General features: G+C 42.1%; 1 protein-coding gene across 1 annotated transcript in view; it reads left to right on the forward strand.

The window, feature by feature from the left end:
• LOC311048056 (transcription intermediary factor 1-alpha-like) overlaps positions 1-19,407 on the forward strand; it is a 52,396-nt gene that overhangs the window by 5,157 nt on the left and 27,832 nt on the right. Inside the window, exons 3-8 of the mRNA XM_084061067.1 lie at positions 4,890-5,008; positions 9,774-9,921; positions 13,699-13,831; positions 13,973-14,089; positions 15,719-15,833; positions 17,281-17,427. Of these exons, the coding sequence (XP_083917193.1) occupies positions 4,890-5,008; positions 9,774-9,921; positions 13,699-13,831; positions 13,973-14,089; positions 15,719-15,833; positions 17,281-17,427 (779 nt within the window). The remainder of the gene's footprint in view (positions 1-4,889; positions 5,009-9,773; positions 9,922-13,698; positions 13,832-13,972; positions 14,090-15,718; positions 15,834-17,280; positions 17,428-19,407) is intronic.

The raw sequence follows: 19,407 nt of genomic DNA on the forward strand, positions 1-19,407 counted from the left end.
ACTCAATTGAAAGTGCCAACTTTGAACAGGTACAACTCATGCCCTGTTTGACCTACAACCATGAAACTTCGATACACACATGCGTCTCTTCATGCCCGACAACTTTCGTGGTCTGACTTTTGACCTCTGACCTTTAGATCTCCCACCATTTTGAATTATATGAAAAACAGTCATTGGCTCCTAACTTCTGCATTTTTTCACTTATGGAAAATCCGTTGGAATTTTTTGTAGGCAGAGGTCCAAAGTTCAAGTGGTAAACGTTTCGTGCAGATTGCTCAAAAATCCCAGGAGGAGATAGATTTTAACTATTACAGTTTTATGAAAATTATTCATCTGTGCCTAAAACATACATGCAGACTCACATTTCTTTGAAACTTTGCAGAAATGTACAGGGTCATTCCAAATATCACTGAAACCAATCTTACTCCAATTGGCCAAAAGGGGGCGCTATAGCAATTTTTTGAAAATGCAGACTTTAAACAGGCATAAGTCATGCCTCGTTTGGCCGAAAGTCGTGAAACTTGCTTACACATGTGCCTTGACTCATGAGGAACACACGTATCGATTTGACCATTAAGCTCCGCCCTTAGATTGTCCGCAATTTTGAGCAGTTTGAAAAACACTTAAACCCAGGATTTTTCAGCTATTTGCGTGAAACTGTATCATCTGTGTGATCTCCTTTTTCACAGTTACTTGTCTGTTGGGCCAATGGCGTCTCCCTTAAATGAATGCCTCACAATCTCAAGGTCGCCAGTTCAAGCCTCACTTGATGTAGACTTAATTTAAGTTGAATTGCAAACAACATGACTGTATCAATGAATACATGTGCAAATGGTAAAGATAACCTGAAATGCTTATTTGAGAGTATGTTTTTTACGTATGACATACTTCATTCTGAAAATAGCTGATCTACAATCTCACAACTTTTCATGGTTTGTGAGCTTGTAGATCGGCTACTTTCATTAGTTTTGGTTCTGAGGAGATGTACAATTTCTTCATTGGTAAATGGCTTGTGAACGAGTGATCTTAGTGTTAGTGAAACAGGGGCTTGGTTCATGAAAGAAGGCAAGAGTTTATGATCTTCAACAGACAATATCAGCCTGGACAAAGCTATAGCACTATAGGTAGTGTTGCAGCCTATTAGTCTGAAGGTTGAGAGTTCGAATCCTGTTAATGGCAGTAGGTTGAGATGTCCAATCAAACCATTATGTTTCCATCTCTCTCTCTCATCAATCTATTGTTTCCATGTCACTCTCTCTCTCTTCAATCTATTCCGTTTCCATGTCTCTCTCTCTCTCTATTCACTGGCCCCGTATTATCGCTGCTTGCAGCTATATTACGAATTGTTTTTCGCTCCCTCTCAATTGAAGGCTAATCTTAGTTCTGGCTTAACCGTGCTGTCGCTTTTTACGAAACTCGGCCATATGGTAGATGGTCATGAAAAACCATCAAAAAATAATTCTCACACTCATACGTCAAAGGGTGGCGCTATAGCACTCAATTGAAAGTGCCAACTTTGAACAGGTACAACTCATGCCCTGTTTGACCTACAGCCATGAAACTTCGATACACACATGCGTCTCTTCATGCCCGACAACTTTCGTGGTTTGACTTTTGACCTCTGACCTTTAGATCGCCCACCATTTTGAATTATATGTAAAACAGTCATTGGCTCCTAACTTCTGCATTTTTTCACTTATGGAAAATCCGTTGGAAATTTTTGTAGGCAGAGGTCCAAAGTTCAAGTGTTAAACGTTTCGTGCAGATTGCTCAAAAATCCCAGGAGGAGATAGATTTGAACTATTACAGTTTTATGAAAATTATTCATCTGTGCCTAAAACATACATGCAGACTCACATTTCTTTGAAACTTTGCAGAAATGTACAGGGTCATTCCAAATATCACTGAAACCAATCTCACTCCAATTGGCCAAAAGGGGGCGCTTTAGCAATTTTTTGAAAAGGCAGACTTTAAACAGGCATAAGTCATGCCTCGTTTGGCCGAAAGTCGTGAAACTTGCTTACACATGTGCCTTGACTCATGAGGAACACACGTATCGATTTGACCATTAAGCTCCGCCTTTAGATTGTCCGCAATTTTGAGCAGTTTGAAAAACACTTAAACCCAGGATTTTCCAGCTATTTGCGTGAAACTGTATCATCTGTGTGATCTCCTTTTTCACAGTTACTTGTCTGTTGGGCCAATGGCGTCTCCCTTAAATGAATGCCTCACAATCTCAAGGTCGCCAGTTCAAGCCTCACTTGATGCGGACTTAATTTAAGTTGAATTGCAAACAACATGACTGTATCAATGAATACATGTGCAAATGGTAAAGATAACCTGAAATGCTTATTTGAGAGTACGTTATTTCAACGTATGACATACTTTATCTGAAAAAAGCTGATCTGCAATCTCACAACTTTTCATGGTTTGTGAGCTTGTAGATCGGCTACTTTCACTAGTTGTGGTTCTGAGGAGATGTACAATTTCTTCATTGGTAAATGGTTTGTGAACGAGTGATCTTAGTGTTAGTGAAACAGGGGCTTGGTTCATGAAAGAAGGCAATAGTTTATGATCTTCAACAGACAATATCAGCCTGGACAAACCTATAGCACTATAGGTAGTGTTGCAGCCTATTAGTCTGAAGGTTGAGAGTTCGAATCATGTTAATGGCAGTAGGTTGAGATGTCCAATCAAACCATTATGTTTCCATCTCTCTCTCTCATCAATCTATTGTTTCCATGTCACTCTCTCTCTCTCTTCAATCTATTCCGTTTCCATGTCTCTCTCTCTCTCTCTATTCACTGGCCCCGTATTATCGCTGCTTGCAGCTATATTGATAATTGTTTTTCGCTCCCTCTCAATTGAAGGCTAATCTTAGATCTGGCTTAACCGTGCTGTCGCTTTTTACAAAACTCGGCCATATGGTAGATGGTCATGAAAAACGATCAAGAAATAATTCTCACAATCTTTCGTCCAAAGGTGGCGCTATAGCACTCAATTGAAAATGCCAACTTTGAACAGGTACAACTCATGCCCTGTTTGACCTACAGCCATGAAACTTGGATACACATATGCATCTCCTCATGCTGAACAACTTTCACCCACTGACTTTTGACCTCTGACCTTTAGATCTCCCACCATTTTGAATTATATGAAAAACAGTCATTGGCTCCTAACTTCTGCATTTTTTCACTTATGGAAAATCCGTTGGAAATTTTTGTAGACAGTGGTCCAAAGTTCAAGTGTTAAACGTTTCGTGCAGATTGCTCAAAAATCCCAGGAGGAGATAGATTTTAACTATTACAGTTTTATGAAAATTATTCATCTGTGCCTAAAACATACATGCAGACTCACATTTCTTTGAAACTTTGCAGAAATGTACAGGGTCATTCCAAATATCACTGAAACCAATCTTACTCCAATTGGCCAAAAGGGGGCGCTATAGCAATTTTTTGAAAAGGCAGACTTTAAACAGGCATAAGTCATGCCTCGTTTGGCCGAAAGTCGTGAAACTTGCTTACACATGTGCCTTGACTCATGAGGAACACACGTATCGATTTGACCATTAAGCTCCGCCCTTAGATTGTCCGCAATTTTGAGCAGTTTGAAAAACACTTAAACCCAGGATTTTTCAGCTATTTGCGTGAAACTGTATCATCTGTGTGATCTCCTTTTTCACAGTTACTTGTCTGTTGGGCCAATGGCGTCTCCCTTAAATGAATGCCTCACAATCTCAAGGTCGCCAGTTCAAGCCTCACTTGATGCAGATTTCATTTAAGTTGAATTGCAAACAACATGACTGTATCAATGAATACATGTGCAAATGGTACAGATAACCTGAAATGCTTATTTGAGAGTACGCTTTTTCAATGTATGACATACTTCATTCTGAAAATAGCCGATCTACAATCTCAAAACTTTTCAGATAGCAACGTGTTTCTGAGCTTTTAGATCAGCTGCTTTCACTGTTTTCGGTTGCGAGGAGACATACAATTTCTCTATTGGTAAATGGTTTGTGAACGAGTGATCTTAGTGTTGGCTTGGTTCATGACAGAAGGCAAGAGTTTATGATCTTCAACAGACAACATCAGCCTGGACAAAGCTATAGCACTGTAGGTAATGTTGAAGCCTATTAGTCCGAAGGTTGAGAATTCGATTCCTGTCAATGGCAATAGGTTGAGATGTCCAATCAATCCATTCTGTTTCCATCTCTCTCTCTCTCATCAATCTATTCCGTTTCCATGTCTCTTTTCAATCTATTCCGTTTCCATGTCTCTCTCTCTCTCTCTCTCTCTCTCTCTCTCTCTCTCTCTCTCTCTCTCTCTCTCTCTCTCTCTCTCTCTCTCTCTCTCTCTCTCTCTCTCTCTCTCTCCCCAGTTTCCATATCTCTCTCTCTCTCTCTCTCCAGTTTCCACGTCTCTCTCTCTCTCTCTCCAGTTTCCACGTCTCTCTCTCTCCAGTTTCCATCTCTCTCTCTCTCTCTCTCTCTCTCTCTCTCTCTCTCTCTCTCTCTCTCTCTCTCTCTCAATTCAATTCAATTCAATTCAATAGGCTTTATTGGCATGAAATGTGACAAGTGTTGCTCTCTCTCTCTCTCTCTCTCTCTCCAGTTTCCATCTCTCTCTCTCTCTCTCTCTCTCTCTCTCTCTCTCTCTCTCTCTCTCTCTCTCTCTCTCTCTCTCTCTCTCCCTCCCTCTCTCTCCAGTTTCCATCTCTCTCTCTCTCTCTCTCTCTCCCAGTTTCCATTACTCTCTCTCTCTCTCTCTCCAGTTTCCATGTCTGTCTGTCTCTCTCTCACTGGCCCCGTATTATCGCTGCTTGCAGCTACATTTCAACTTGTATTCTCTCTCTCTCTCTCTCTCTCTCTCCCCCCCCCCCCCACTCAGTGAATGTGATTCGCTGTCCGGTGTGCAGACAGGAGTGCATGGAGGTGGACGTGATGGAGAACTTCTTTGTGAAGGACACAGTGGAGACTCCCAGCAGCACCGTGGAGAGAACCGTCCAGGTTCGTAACGTTTACACAGCCAGCTGAGCTCAACCCCCAGCACTCGGGTCAAAGTGTAGATACTGTTTGTGGTTGGTTTTCTACTCCCTTCTGTTGTGACTGACTCACTGTGTGACTGGTTTTGTTGTTGTCCTAGTTTTAGTCTTCTTTTGAAGCTATACTCCCAGTCAAATATTGCTCAGCTAGTGAAAGTGAAAGATGCTCCATCAAATTTGTTCTTGAGTTAAAGGTTTCATGACGTTCAGTCTTACCACACATTAAAAGTCTTTTGTCATGATCCTTCAAACGTGTATAGAAAGTTTTAACAAAACGTTCCACTCCATTGATCCATGGCAGGTGTTTCTCTCACATTTCTAAAGCCTTTTCAACTGCAATGAAAAAAGAAATCTTTGCCTGCGGGTGCCGCTGGTGAGGGATTTTGCCTGTCAATCATCGCCTCTGCGGAGCAGACATTACTGTGACCCCACTGTCGAAGGGCCAAGCTCAGATTACTTTTCAGCCTAATTATTCAGAAAACCCCAGACCACAGAAAATCCACTGAATGTTCAAAGTTCAGATTTTTTGGGTGTAATTGAGGTCATAAAACCCCCCAAAAAACGTATTTTTTTACCTTATTTTGACGATCCACAGAGACCCACGGAAGCCTCGATGTTGAAACGCATGTAAACAAAAGCTGTCTGGGAGGGGGGTCTTTTTACCGCGATCTGTTGTTATCAGCAGTTGAATATGGCTGGTTTTCACCCAAAAAAGAAGACATCCGAGCTAGATGTGTTTCTTGTTCTAGCATTCTCTCGCAGTCGAGGGATCATTCATAGGTTGGCAAAGGGCGCCCTCTAGCGTAATCACTAAAAACATGATTTATTTTTAATTGCAGTAGATCTGCGTCAATGAGAGGGAACGTGTTAAATATGTAGGCTACGTTTTTGCTCTGATTATTCTGTTACTTATCCTACTACTATAATTGACAAAGCCTCCGAAGTTCGGCCGGGGTTCCCGAGCACAGGATCACTCCACTGGCCTCCAAACCCGCCACAGACTGTTGATCAGAGCTTTGGCTATTATTTAGGCTCCTTACCCCACCTCGATCAGTGATCAGACTCTCGGCCTGATTCATTCTCTGATTTCCCTATCAGACCCTCAGCCTGATCTGGCAGACTTCGCCTCAGTGATCAGACTCTCGGTTTTGATTGATTCTCCGATGTGCCTATCAGCCCTTTGACGCATGACGTTTATGCAGGGCTTTGCATGACGTGTGTGCAGAGGAGGCTTCCCTGATGGGCCAATCAGACTCTCAGCTTGACTGATTGATTGGCAGGGCTGCGAAGCGGCCCTAACCTTCTATATACACCATACAACAGATTTTACATTAAACTGGACTGTAAAAATGTGATTACGGTATTAGCCGATTTCCCAGGTAAAAATGTATAGACTTAAAATAGGCCAGGGAGGCCATTTTATTATTTACTGTTAAACATCAACTATTGGAACATCAAACTTTAACAAACAACAAACAGTAGTCGAAATGTGCTAATTTGGTGCAGGACAAGAACAAGAAGCATTCTCATTAATGGTTCCCCTGTTAAATACAGACACGCACGCATTATGTTTTCTTTTTTTTCTCCAATTTTTATCCCACGATTTTGTAACCCTATTTTTTACACCCAGTGCCAATTATATGTAGTGCCCAGTAATCCTGGGCACTACCTTCCCTCTGCCAACCTAGGGAGGCCAGGGCCGAGCTCATGTCTCCTTCAATGCATGAGAGCCAACTGACCTTCTTGTCACCTGACAGGGGAGAGTTTCCCTGGTTGGACGTAGCGCGTGGAAGGAACACGTTATTACAACCAGTTCCTTTCCCCTCCATCAGGCGCCCCGGCTGGCCAGGGGGAGGCAGTATAGTGACCAGGATTACTGAATGTTTTTGTGAGGGTACCTACCCTAGGAGACACGGGGAGAACATGCAAACAACACACAGAAAGGCCCTTTCGCCAACCCCACCTAGGGTATGGGCACTGATGACGCGGAGGAGAGAACACACCCCCAGCACCCACAGCGTCCCCTGCAGGAATGGAACCCAGGACCTTCTAGCTGTGAGGCGACAGCACTACCGACTGTCGCACCGTGCCCATTTGTTGTTGTTGCCAGACCCAGGGGGTCGGGCCTACATGAGGCTTTGTACCTGTTTTCTCCATACATGGGCATGCCCCCTTTGCCCTTAGGCCCCAGCCATAAAAGTCTGTCCCCCTTCCGTCCATACATGGACATATTTTGTACCTGTTTTCTCCATACATGGGCATGCCCCCTTTGCCCTTATGCCCCAGCCATAAAAGTCTGTCCCCCTTCCGTCCATACATAGGCATGTTTTGTACCTGTTTTCTCCATACATGGGCATGCCCCCTTTGCCCTTAGGCCCCAGCCATAAAAGTCTGTCCCCCTTTAGTCCATACATGGGCATAAAAGAGGTCTGTCTTCTGTCCTCCTTTTGATTGGCCAAGCTTAGCGTGACGTAGTGCTCTGATCTTTCAACCACTAGGGGTCTGGCAGTACCAGGTCTCCTGGTTCATTTTTTTCACAATGAGTTGTATATTATTGTTGTTGCCAGACCCAAGGGGTCGGCCTACATGAGGCTTTGTACCTGTTTTCTCCATACATGGGCATGCCCCCTTTGCCCTTAGGCCCCAGCCATAAAAGTCTGTCCCCCTTTCGTCCATACATGGGCATACACAGGCTGACACGTCATATGAAGTCCTGCTTAGCTTTTTAGTGCTCTGATCTTATAATGTAAGATCAGAGCTGGGTCTGGCAGAACCAGGTCTCCTGGTCTTGTTTTCTTTGTTTGTTTAGGGGACAGTTTCCTTTTCCTGTTTCCCACCACATTTCCCACCTGATGTTGTGTGGGAGTTCCGACTGATCCAGAGCGTACAGAATAACTGCTAGTTTGCATAACGTCTTCAGACTAGGACTTAAGTCTAAGATGTACAGGTCATTGGTTGTTTCGGATCCTGTTAAAAGGATGACACGGTCTCCCACCAGAAAACAGCCCATCCTATACCCATTAGCCTGCGGGCCTTCCCTCTTGGGCTCAACCTCCTCCCAGGTGAAGGTCTCTCGATTGAATTTCCACAGATCACTTAAGGTCCAGCCATATGTGTACAGCTCTCCATTGTAGGAAAAGGCTGAATGAGCGTTGGGTCGCTCTGGACCAAGCTGTGCAGAAGGCGTGCTCAGCCAGCAGTCGGTCTCTGTGTCAAACACGCTGATGTTGTCGTGCCCGGATACAAACATCTTTTTCCCGATGACGGTGATAGAGTGGTCGTGTGGAGCATATGATGCAGTGCCTTTGGTGTTAATTAAAGACCATACCATTGTGGTGGTGTCCAGCTTGTACATGTCATTAGTGCGTCTCTTGAGCCTGGTGTATCCTCCATGGATATACATGACCTTCTCCAAGGCACAGGCCGAGTGGTCCAGCCTCGCCTCTGGAACAGTCCCAGAAACCCTGGGTTTGAACCAACCGAGGGTATCGACATCAAACGAGTAAAGCACGTTGCAGTAGGGAAACCCTCCCCAGATGTAGATGGCGCCTTCAGTCAGCACAGCTGTGTGGCCGTGGTCCATGGAGGGAACTCCTCCTCCGGTCACTGGGGGTAACTTCAGCCAGCGTAAACACAGCGTGTTGAGGACGTGCACATCTATCATATTACCATTACCGACCCCTACGAAGGAGTACACCTTGTGCCCCACTGCAACGGCAGCATGATCAAATCTTTTTGGTCCACCATTCAGATGTACCGTCCAGCAGAACATTTCTCACACCCTAGTTTACGTCTCTCTTTGTAAAAGTAGAGTCCTTATTATGTGTGTGCTATTTCTTATAAAGGTCCAGTCCAGGTAGGTCACAGTTCCAGGTAGGTTCTGGTAATCCTCTGCGCTACAAAGCCTATTCAGAAGTGTTCACAGGAAGTTACTAGAAGCAGCTGGATTCTTTTTGAAAACATTGCTAAATTGTGTTCAGTTTAGTTTCATTTAAAGGACGTGGTTCTGATGATGTCATTGTGATGACGTTGTGTGACGATGTCATTACGTAGAATACAGCAATGGCGTTACTCCAGGTGTCAGGAGAAGACAGTTGTAACCATTTGCGTACAGTTCACACTTCAGGTCCCTTAAGCCCCCCCAACATCACCAATTGCTTCCAGTGCCCCCTGATGTTCTCTGGAGGAACCCGAGAAACACTGCTATAGGAGAGAGAACCCCTTAACTATTACAATTTAAACCCCCCCCCCCCCCCCCCTTCTCTCTCTCTCTCGATTGGATGAAATTGGAATCCATCCTGACCTGAAAATGTATTTTCTGTGTACTAAGAGTTAGCGAGACAGAGAGACCCCTGCCCTATTACCAAACAAACACTATAGCAATGATTACTTTCACAATATCGAGCTATTCAACGCTTGTTTTAACCCCCAAAAAACTATGTTGTATCTCCATATTTCAACTTAATATGTTTTTTTAAATAAATTAATGCCATACTTCATCACAAGAGTGTCGTACAAAAGTAGTGGAAACTCTGATCTACAAGCTCACAACGCGTCGCTATACAACACGTTGTGAGCTTGTAGATCGGCTATTTTCACTATTTCACAGTTTGTTTCCCAATAATAATGAAAAAGGAATGTTTTTTTGGACATACAAGGGTTCTGCCCGATAGCATTGTGAAGCTGTTGGCATTGATCTGTGTGTGTGTGTGTCCCCTCCCCCCATGCAGCTGTGCATGACGTGTGATGACAACACGGAGGCAGCGGGCTTCTGTGCCGAGTGCATGGAGTACATGTGTGTGACCTGCGTGGACGCCCACCAGAGGGTCAAGTTCACCAAAGACCACACCATCCGGCACAAGGAGGAAGTACTGCAAGGTATATTGTCGCCTTTCCTTTAAAGGGATTCTAGGCAACATTAAGCCTACATTTAAAAAATATTTATATTATATATTTTGCATTTTTTCCCCTCTATCAGCCACTATATAATGATGCTGGGGTGTTTTTCTGCATTGAAACACAGCTCTTTCTGAAATCCGTATTTTCCCTACAGTTTATGTTTTTCCGGGACGTAAATGAACGCAGCAATGTGCGTGTCCGTGTGTGTCCGTGTCCGTGTGAACTGTTCCGAGTGAAACCGAATGGAACCCAGTGCAGCCAACAAAAATGGAACGAGCCGCCATTGTTTTCTGTTTTTACTTTTTACTTTCGGTTTTAAAACGCTCTCAAACTTCTTTTTTGAGGCACAGAAATTACTTTTAAGATATTGTTTGGATAGAATTTAGTTGTTTAACCTCATATATGTGTTACCTCATATATGTGATACAGTTTTTTTCTTTTTTTTAATCTCTGAACTTGCCTACAATCCCTTTAAGACCTAATACTGTAGACCACACGCCATACCTGCACTCTGTACGCCATGCATAGACTCCATGTCAGTGATGTCTAGCCAGTGTTATGAGATTGTAGATCGGCTATTTACATTTTTTTGGCTTTAAAGTGCGTTCCCACCGAAAGATAGAATATCTTTCGAGTCGCTTGCATCGCTTCGCTTTGGTCGCGCTGGCCGATTTTTCGCACAGATTTGGTGTAGCCTCGAGGGACAAAAAGAAGGGGGCCTACTATAGAGCCCCTGGGGGACTCCAGTCAAAGTACTGTATAGTATACAGGGTTTAAGTGTTTAAAGGGTTGTTGCTCCTGTGCACTCACACTAGATGCAACAAATACAATTCAATAACCAGAGATCAACACCAAATTGATGCAAGCTAAATGTTTATTAAATAAAGTGCAGATTTTGATTACTAGACTCCATTAGCATTTAACGTGGGTAGCTTACAGATAGGAGAGAGAACCCCCTTTGGAGGCGACACGCTGGTGGAGACAGTGCAGATAAACCACCTTCCTTTTCAGCTCCAGGACTTAACGAGGTGGAGCTGGGAATGGAGGCGGGTTGCTAGCTGAAAAGAGAATGACAGGTTCAGAAGCAGTGATATTTGAAAGAACCGAGCGGAGCCCAATCGCCGATTGGCTGGCTGCAGGTTGGTTGTAGAATTCGATTGGTTAGTGAGTGCTCACACTTTAGATTTGTGTATCAAAGGATTTCGACAGCGTGGGAAAACGGAAGGGACGTGGACGAGAGCCAAGTGCAAAGAAGATAGGGTGACCATATTCTGAATTCCCAAAAAGAGGACACTTCACGCATGCACACGTTTTTTTTCCGGGTTGTTACTTTTTGGGGGGTTTTCTATTTTTTTTGTTACCTTAATTCGGTTAATTCGGTACAAAAAATGGAATACAAGAAGACTCACCTCAAGACAAACTCACCTCAACTGAAAAAGGAATACTCACCTCGGGGGTAGGAACAGTCACCCCGGGGGGTGGGTAAACTCACCTCAGGACCTGAGAAAACTCACCTCGGAACACTCACCCCGGGGGTAGGAACACTCACCCCGGGGGTAGGAAAACTCACCCAGAAAAACTCAATGGTGTAATGTACAGTGAGTTTTTGTTTTGTGGGTGGGTTTAACCTTTCCCCTCTACACCAAGTCTGTATGTTTAAAAAAGGCACATCTACCGGCTTGTGAGCTTTCCTTTTTCACAGAATGCTTTCATAATGAGACACGTTTAATCCATACTGGATTAAATTCTGTCTTTGAAGGTATAGAATTACCAAATTATGTTGTTCAATGATATATTTGTGTTTAAAATACACACACACACACACACACACACACACACACACACACACACACACACACACACACACACACACACACACACACACACACACACACACACACACACACACACACACAAAGAGTAAGGCATCAAAATGTACCAAAAGTAATATTTCTAAAAACTAAAGTTCTCAAACAATGCATGTGTGCAATGCAATGTTCTATGCTGTTATCATTTATACCAGCAAAGTAGTAGGTAACTAAATATCCTAGGTAAAAATAGGGAAAAGTGTTTAATGCATGTTTTACAATAGTGAAATGTATATCTAATAGTAACTAAAGTTCAATAATGCTTACTATAGTGAAATGTATATCTAATAGTAACTAAAGTTCAATAATGCTTACAATAGTGAAATGTATATCTAATAGTAACTAAAGTAACTAAAGTTCAATAATGCTTACCAAAAGCTTTTCTCACAAATGTGTTCACACAGAAAACAAAACATTATACCTGTGTTTTACCTTCACTGGAGTTTTTCTTCATTTTTCTTTGTTAAGTAAGTATTTGTTTGCATTATACACATTGGAATGTTCACTTTTCTGATGAAATCTACCTTGTATTTAAAGCACTTTAATTAGCTAAATGTAATTTAACAACATACATTGACATTGGAATGTTCATTTCTCTGGGTTCCTACCTTTGTTTGTTTGTTTGTTTGTTTGATGGGGGCACAGGAGTGAAGGGGAGGAGGGGGGTTGACCACTTAACACTAATATCCCATTCCACTTAATGATTCATTGTTTGATATCTAATAGGTGGATGGGGCAAGGTGTGGAGCTGGAGACACATAGCAAATGACCATGCTATTTGCTATTTGCATTCCTTGTTCACTTTTCTGATGAAATCTACCTTTCATTCATTCTGTGAAAATGGAAAGCTCACATTATGAAAGCATTCTGTGAAAATGGAAAGCTCACAAGCCGGTAGATCTACCTTTTTACCTTTTCTGATGAAATCTACCTTGTATTTAAAGCACTTTATTAATTCTATACCTTCAAAGAAAGAATTTAATCCAGATATGGATTAATCCAGATATGGATTAAACATCATTATGAAAGCATTCTTTGAAAATGGAAAGCTCACATTATGAAAGCATTCTGTGAAAATGGAAAGCTCACAAGCCGGTAGATCTACCTTTTTTTAAACGTTGGGGTGAGTATTCCTACCTCTGAGGTGAGTCTTCCGAGGTGAGTTTTCTCAGGTCATGGGGTGAGTGTTCCTACCCCCCGAAAATCTTGGGGGTGAGTATTCCTACCTCTGAGGTGAGTCTTCCGGGGTGAGTATTCCTACCTCTGAGGTGAGTTGGTTTTGAGGTGAGTCTTCTTGATAAATGAACTCCATGAAGTGTAGATGTCGAAGTTTTTTTCAACGAATGACAGGCAGCGCGATGTATGTGCTGTCCAGTGTGTGTCAGTCTGTGTGTCTCGTTGCTCTCTCAGCCTGTCAGCAGTGTTGCCAAGTCTCGTGAGAGAAATAAGGAAAAATACCCCCAAAAAACAAGCCAGAAAAACAAGCCAAAACTTGTCCACAAGTTGCGGTAAATAAGCGGACATGGCAACGATAAGATCCTGGCGTCTGAGAGTTTGCTCAGCAGCTCATTGGCTCATTTACTCATGACACGACCAATGAGAGTTGGCGGTTTCATTGTTGCTAAGATACGTCCCCACTGATACACAGTCACAGAACACGCTACCCAAACTCTCAAAACCCCGGACATTTGAAGGATTTTATAAAACCCCCCCGGACAGCCCCCCAAAATAGGACATGTCTGGGTAAAAGAGGACGTATGGTCACCCAAATCATCTTCTGAAGATGATTATGAAAGCGTGAGAGAAGAGATCTTCCTTATTGAACTTACGCTTAGAGCTACATTACATTACAGTATGTTCATTGACAATCTGTTGTCTGGTTCCGTAGAGGCCCACGGCGTGTCTACGAAGAGGCCGGTGTTCTGCGACCTCCACAAGCAAGAACCTCTCAAGCTCTTCTGTGAGACCTGTGACCTGCTGACCTGCCGCGACTGCCAGCTGGTCAAGCACAAAGATCACAAGTACGTTCGCTCCCACCGTAGGACCTCTGTTAACCCATTAATACCTGAGACCTTCTACAAAGGCCTTCTAAATCAGGAGTTCCCTGGACTACGGTTGAAAATGGGCGAAGTGCTCCTTTAACGGTGTGTGTTTGTATTTAGCTACCAGTTCCTGGAGGATGCTTACAACAACCACAAACAACACATGGAGAGCATGACTCGACAGCTGCAGGAGAAGAAGAGGGTGATAGAGGAAGTGTCCACCTCTATAAACAACGGGTATGTGTCTACGGCAGTGATTCTCAAACCGTTTCATGTCAAGGACCCTCAAATTAATGTGTATTTGGCCGCAGACTCCCATATGACAATATGTTGTGCCAGAGAGATCCCTATGCTAGATTTGAGTTGCTAAAATGTTTCAAATATATTCAACATTTAATTTTTTGGGGGGAAAATAGACGATGTATATAGAGCAGTGGTTCCCAAACGTTTTAGCTTGAGACCCAAAAGAGAAATGTTATGCCTCCCTGCGGCACCCAAACTAGTGAAAATAGCAGATCTACAAGCTCAAAATGCGTTGTATATTTTTGTTTAATTCGTGGAATTTCTTAGAATTGTTTCTTTTACAATTCATCAAATTCTTCTAATTCCTTTATTAAAAAATCGGTGGGATATTTACTCGAGTCGTGATCCATAAAAATGGGTCCGTGACCCACACATGGGTCCCGACCCACTGTTTGGGAAACAGTGATAAAGAGACATCATCCATCATGCTGACATCAGTTGTCTCTATAGCGATCACACGTTTTTTTGTTGTTGGTTTGTTTGTTATAATCGAAAACAGCAGAATCTACATGCTCACAATGCATCTGCTGTTTTGCTAAAAGTAAAAATAAATTGAAACACTTTCACCTGTCATAACATGCCCAAAAATAGGGACGCCAGGGGGAAAGTGGTTTTAGACAGACAGACAGACAGACAGACAATACTGTTTTGTCTCACAAACAAAGAGAAATTCCTTTATAGAAAACAGTTTCCAGTCTCCAGTATTGTCTAATAAGACATGTGAAATCCACAGCTAACATGCATGCTGTGGTGGAAAGTAACTAAGTACATTTACTTAAGTACTGTGCTTAAGTACAATATCGAGGTATTTGTACTTTACTTGAGTAATTCCAATTTCCAATACTTTTACTTCTACTCCACTACATCTCGGATCCAAATATTGTACTTTTACTCCACTATATTTATTTGAAAACTTTAGTTACTAGTTACTTTGTAGATTTTGATTAGATTGTTATTACAAAACATACATTGACCACTTAAGCCCTATGTACATTTCGGGCCATTTGAAAATAGCCGATCTACAAGCTCAGAGTGCGTCGCGATGTGACGCATTGTGAGCATGTAGATCTGCTATTTTCAAATGATTTGTATACATTTGAAAACTTGAAATGGGACATTGTGCATAATGACTACTTTTACTTTTGGTACTTCAAGTACATTTCGATGCTAATACTTTTGTACTTTTACTCAAGTAAATTTTGAATTCCAGACTTTTACTTGTAACAGAGTACTTCTACATTGCAGTATTGATACTTTTACTTAAGTAAAGAATTTGAGTACTTTTTCCACCACTGCATGCCTGTGTGTTGATAGTGTAGCAGTGATTATAGACCTCCATGTAACCTCTGCCGTCATGCGATCACATCTCACCATCTGTCTCCATAAAGAAACAAGTGGACCACCATAGATATATTTATATTAATGTATGTGGGTGATGTATTGGCTTTTCATTGTGTACATTATATCAAATTCAGTGCCAAAGAATAATTCCGCTAGCAGACAAAGAAACAGTGGAAGAGAACAGCGATTGAAACAAAGCCATTTCCGCTTCATCTCTTGCAGACTGAACCAAGTTGATGAGAACCGTACATCGGTCCACAACGAGATAAAGAAGGCCATCTGCAGTTTAATACTGGAGATAAACAAGAAGGGCAAGATTCTGGTCAATCAACTCGAGGTACGAAATCATCATTACCACTTACTGTAAGTCACTTATCTTCACTGTCAAGTGGAAACCAAAACAGTTTTTTCAGACAGATATATAACCTCTTATCTCCATATTTGTTTTTTCATAAATCAAAGCCCTACTTGATCATACTACAGCATCACACAAAAGCTTCAAAAGTAGCAGATATGCAAGCTCGAAACGCGTTTGAGCTTGTCGATCTGCCACTTTTGCTGTTCTCTTTTTAATCCTGAAAAGTAACAGTTTTGGACATAGAGACTGAGACGATAAATAAATGAAATAAAAAATCCGGTGTTTCTATGGACCCAATGTAGTTATTATTAGTCACAAACTCGTTACTACTTTTCATCAGTTAAATGTTTACGACACCCCACAGACACACCATTTTAGACTTTCACTGTCAAAATCCTTCTAAAACAGCTAATACAGCCGAGCTTGTAGATTTTCACTACTTTAAAGCGCATGGATCAAAGTTCTCAGTCGCCACGACTGATTTCAGTCATTTGGATTCCATAGAAGCCAGCATGTCTTCTATGGAAGCATGCTGCACAGCGAAAATAGCCGATCTACAAGCTCTCAATGCGTCGTGCTGTGTCGCATTGAGACCTTGTAGATGGGCTATTTTTGGTTATATATCAGATTGGAGCATTTGGAGTGGTCAAACTAGCAATACTGTTCAGAAGCATCTTCCATAAAATCTTTATAGTCTGGGTTTCATATGTTTTCATATAAAAGCAGACGGTTAAAGCTTCAATCTGTGATTTCTTCACCTGTTGGCAGCATGTAGAACAGCAGGAACAATATTACTAAAGCGTCATCATTTTACATAATGTGTTAATTGTTTATGGAACAGTGCTAGAGAGTGGGGGGCTCCTTTCACAATGTTTCACAAATCGCACATTAGGACTTGGTCATACACATATATGTGACTGTTTTTGTCTGGGAGACAGTCATTTCGCTGGTACCCATTCTTCAGGAAAGCAGAAAAAATAGCCCAGTTAGACTCTTTACATACTAGAGAATGTCTGACATGAATGTCAGAGCTTAAATCGACATGTAAATATGAAATAAATAACATAATACATAAGCATAAACATGTAGCTAAGATATAAGGTTAGAGCTAGCAACCGCTAATTCAAGTGTTTTTTTCTTTACTTAAGAGTTTTAACTTGACTTCAGTTCTATAAGCTGTAGTTTCAAAACTATTCACTCAATCTTATTAACCAATATATCACTCTTTTGCTATGATTCCCTGCTTTCATATGACATGAAAATTTGAAAATTTTAAAATGCTAGATGACTGTCTCTTAGTCAAATTTGGTCACATATTTTCAGTCGTGAGATTTTATTTTGCTTAGTTTAATCCATGAAAGCGACAGTGTCACATGACAAAGTAGGGCATTAGGGCGACCTTTAATCCATGCTCTCCCATGTGAAGGCGGTCACCAAGGACCACGAGGGCGTGCTGAGGAAGCAGCAGCAGGACATCGGCTATCTGTCCAGACACATGGACCACGTGATCAGCTTCACCCAGTGGGCCACGGCCAGGAACGGCAGCACGGCTCTGCTGTACTGTAAGAGACTGGTGAGAGACACTGTTCATTCTGACAGCACGTTGTCATCTAGTTTTAGTCCTAGTCTTTTGAACAACATTCCGTTTAGTTGACTACATATCATAAGATTTCAGTCGACTAAATCTACAGTTGATTTAGTCCACTGAAATGTATTTGCATCGTAATGCATTACATTACATTACAGTTATTTAGTAGACGCTTTTATCCAAAGCGACTTACAATAATTCAACATAGGTAGGGAACGAAACTACTAATCATCAGAAGTCTTAAGTGCATTCTCTTCTAAAAGAAGCAACTAAGAGTATACCTAGCGCTAAGGTAAAAGTGCAATATATCAGCTACCTACTTTCTTGCCTGATTTATACTTAGCTAGCCTCGATTGCCAGGCTTTTATTTTTTATTTTTGCTCAAAAATAAGAGCCTGGACCAGCCTGTTGACGTTCCTGGAACAGGAAGTGTTTCATTTCCCCAACCAACCAGAGTGCAGTGGGCGTCGCTCCAAATGTTGTGACGTCAGGGCTCTCAATGCTGCACATTGGGGGAGGAGGAGGGGCATGGGGCGGGGCGGGGGCTGACGGACAGATTGGTGAACCAATGGGATCTCACAGAATTTTTCACCGGAGATTTTTAACCCGCCGCTCTAGACCAGATATCAGACACGCTAGGGCAGTCTAATACTTAGCTGCATTCCGAAAATAGCCGATCTAAAAGCTCACAATGCGCTGCGACTAGGGTGACCATTTTCTAGGCTCCTTTAATTACCCCATCCCTCTTCAAAAGAGAACTACCTCGACATCTGTGTTATAAATCAATGTGCAGGTGTGGCTAGTTGTGCTGATTGACTGTCTTAAAGTTAGTAGCAAACTGAACTGAGTCTGACATGGACCATGTGTTCTGTTGGTCCTTTTGCCGCGTGCTGCCTGGCCGCAAGGGAGACAGATCTCAGCACCAAGAGATCCTGTCACAACAAAGGGGTCACTGGCGCACTGTTCAAGCAGCACGCAACCAAACATAGGAATACTTTGAATATTGAACATCCCGTTTAACAACGCATTTGCAGAGACTGTTTTAATCGATGGACCATCGTCGGACTCGGACCGATCAAAGAACCGCTGTTGATTAAGTGAAAAACAATACAAGTGAAGGAGAAGTTTCCCGGAGTTCACGCAGCTAATGCTGTCTATTTCCAACAAAGTTCAAATAGCTACGGAATAAAGTAAGGCCACATTAATTTACAAGCTTGTTTTAAAAGCAGTGGTTCAAATATCAATGTTGGTCTATCCTGATCGTGGGCTTTTCTTTTCCTGTGTCAGGCTGTGAGATGCATTTTTAAAGGAGACACCATGAATTTCACTTTTTTTTATTTTTTTGGTATTTTTTGGGCTCCCCAGTGTCTCTTGTACCCCAAAAAAATATTTTCTTTTAACATTCAGTCATTAATTCTCATTTCAGAGATTTTCAGAATGGGCGTGTCTAAACAGGCCATCTCAGAATGGCAAGTTTGCTTACATCACGAAACTTTCTGCCCATGTATTTTGACAGACAGAATTGCTCAGTACCGCAGTACAGCACCCCTCTGCCCAACAGGACGTTTTGGTATTGCAGCTGAAAGTGCTTTATAAGCCTGAGAGAATTGACTTGGGATGAGTATATCTGAGTGTTGATTTAGGCTCAAACCTTTTGAAAATGGTTTGAGGGACATACACCATATGATATTAAATATCAAAAAAAAAAATTAAATTCATGGTGTGTCTCCTTTAAGCCTGTTAAAATAGCCTAATATAAGAAAGATTCCTACTGTTTTACAGCAGGGGTAACAAATTTTGCTATGTTACCGAATACACAATCACGGTATTTATTTAGCTTAATAATACAGGAAATTATTAATTACTGTTGTTCGTCTGTCCGCTGCTCTGGGGTCAGGCTGCTCCCCCCCCCCCACCCCTTTTCACCAAAAGTTGTCAATCCACAAGATGACATTGCAACGCGTA

This window comes from Gymnoscopelus microlampas (assembly GCF_963454915.1).
Source record: "Gymnoscopelus microlampas genome assembly, chromosome: 6".
Classification (NCBI taxonomy): domain Eukaryota; kingdom Metazoa; phylum Chordata; class Actinopteri; order Myctophiformes; family Myctophidae; genus Gymnoscopelus; species Gymnoscopelus microlampas.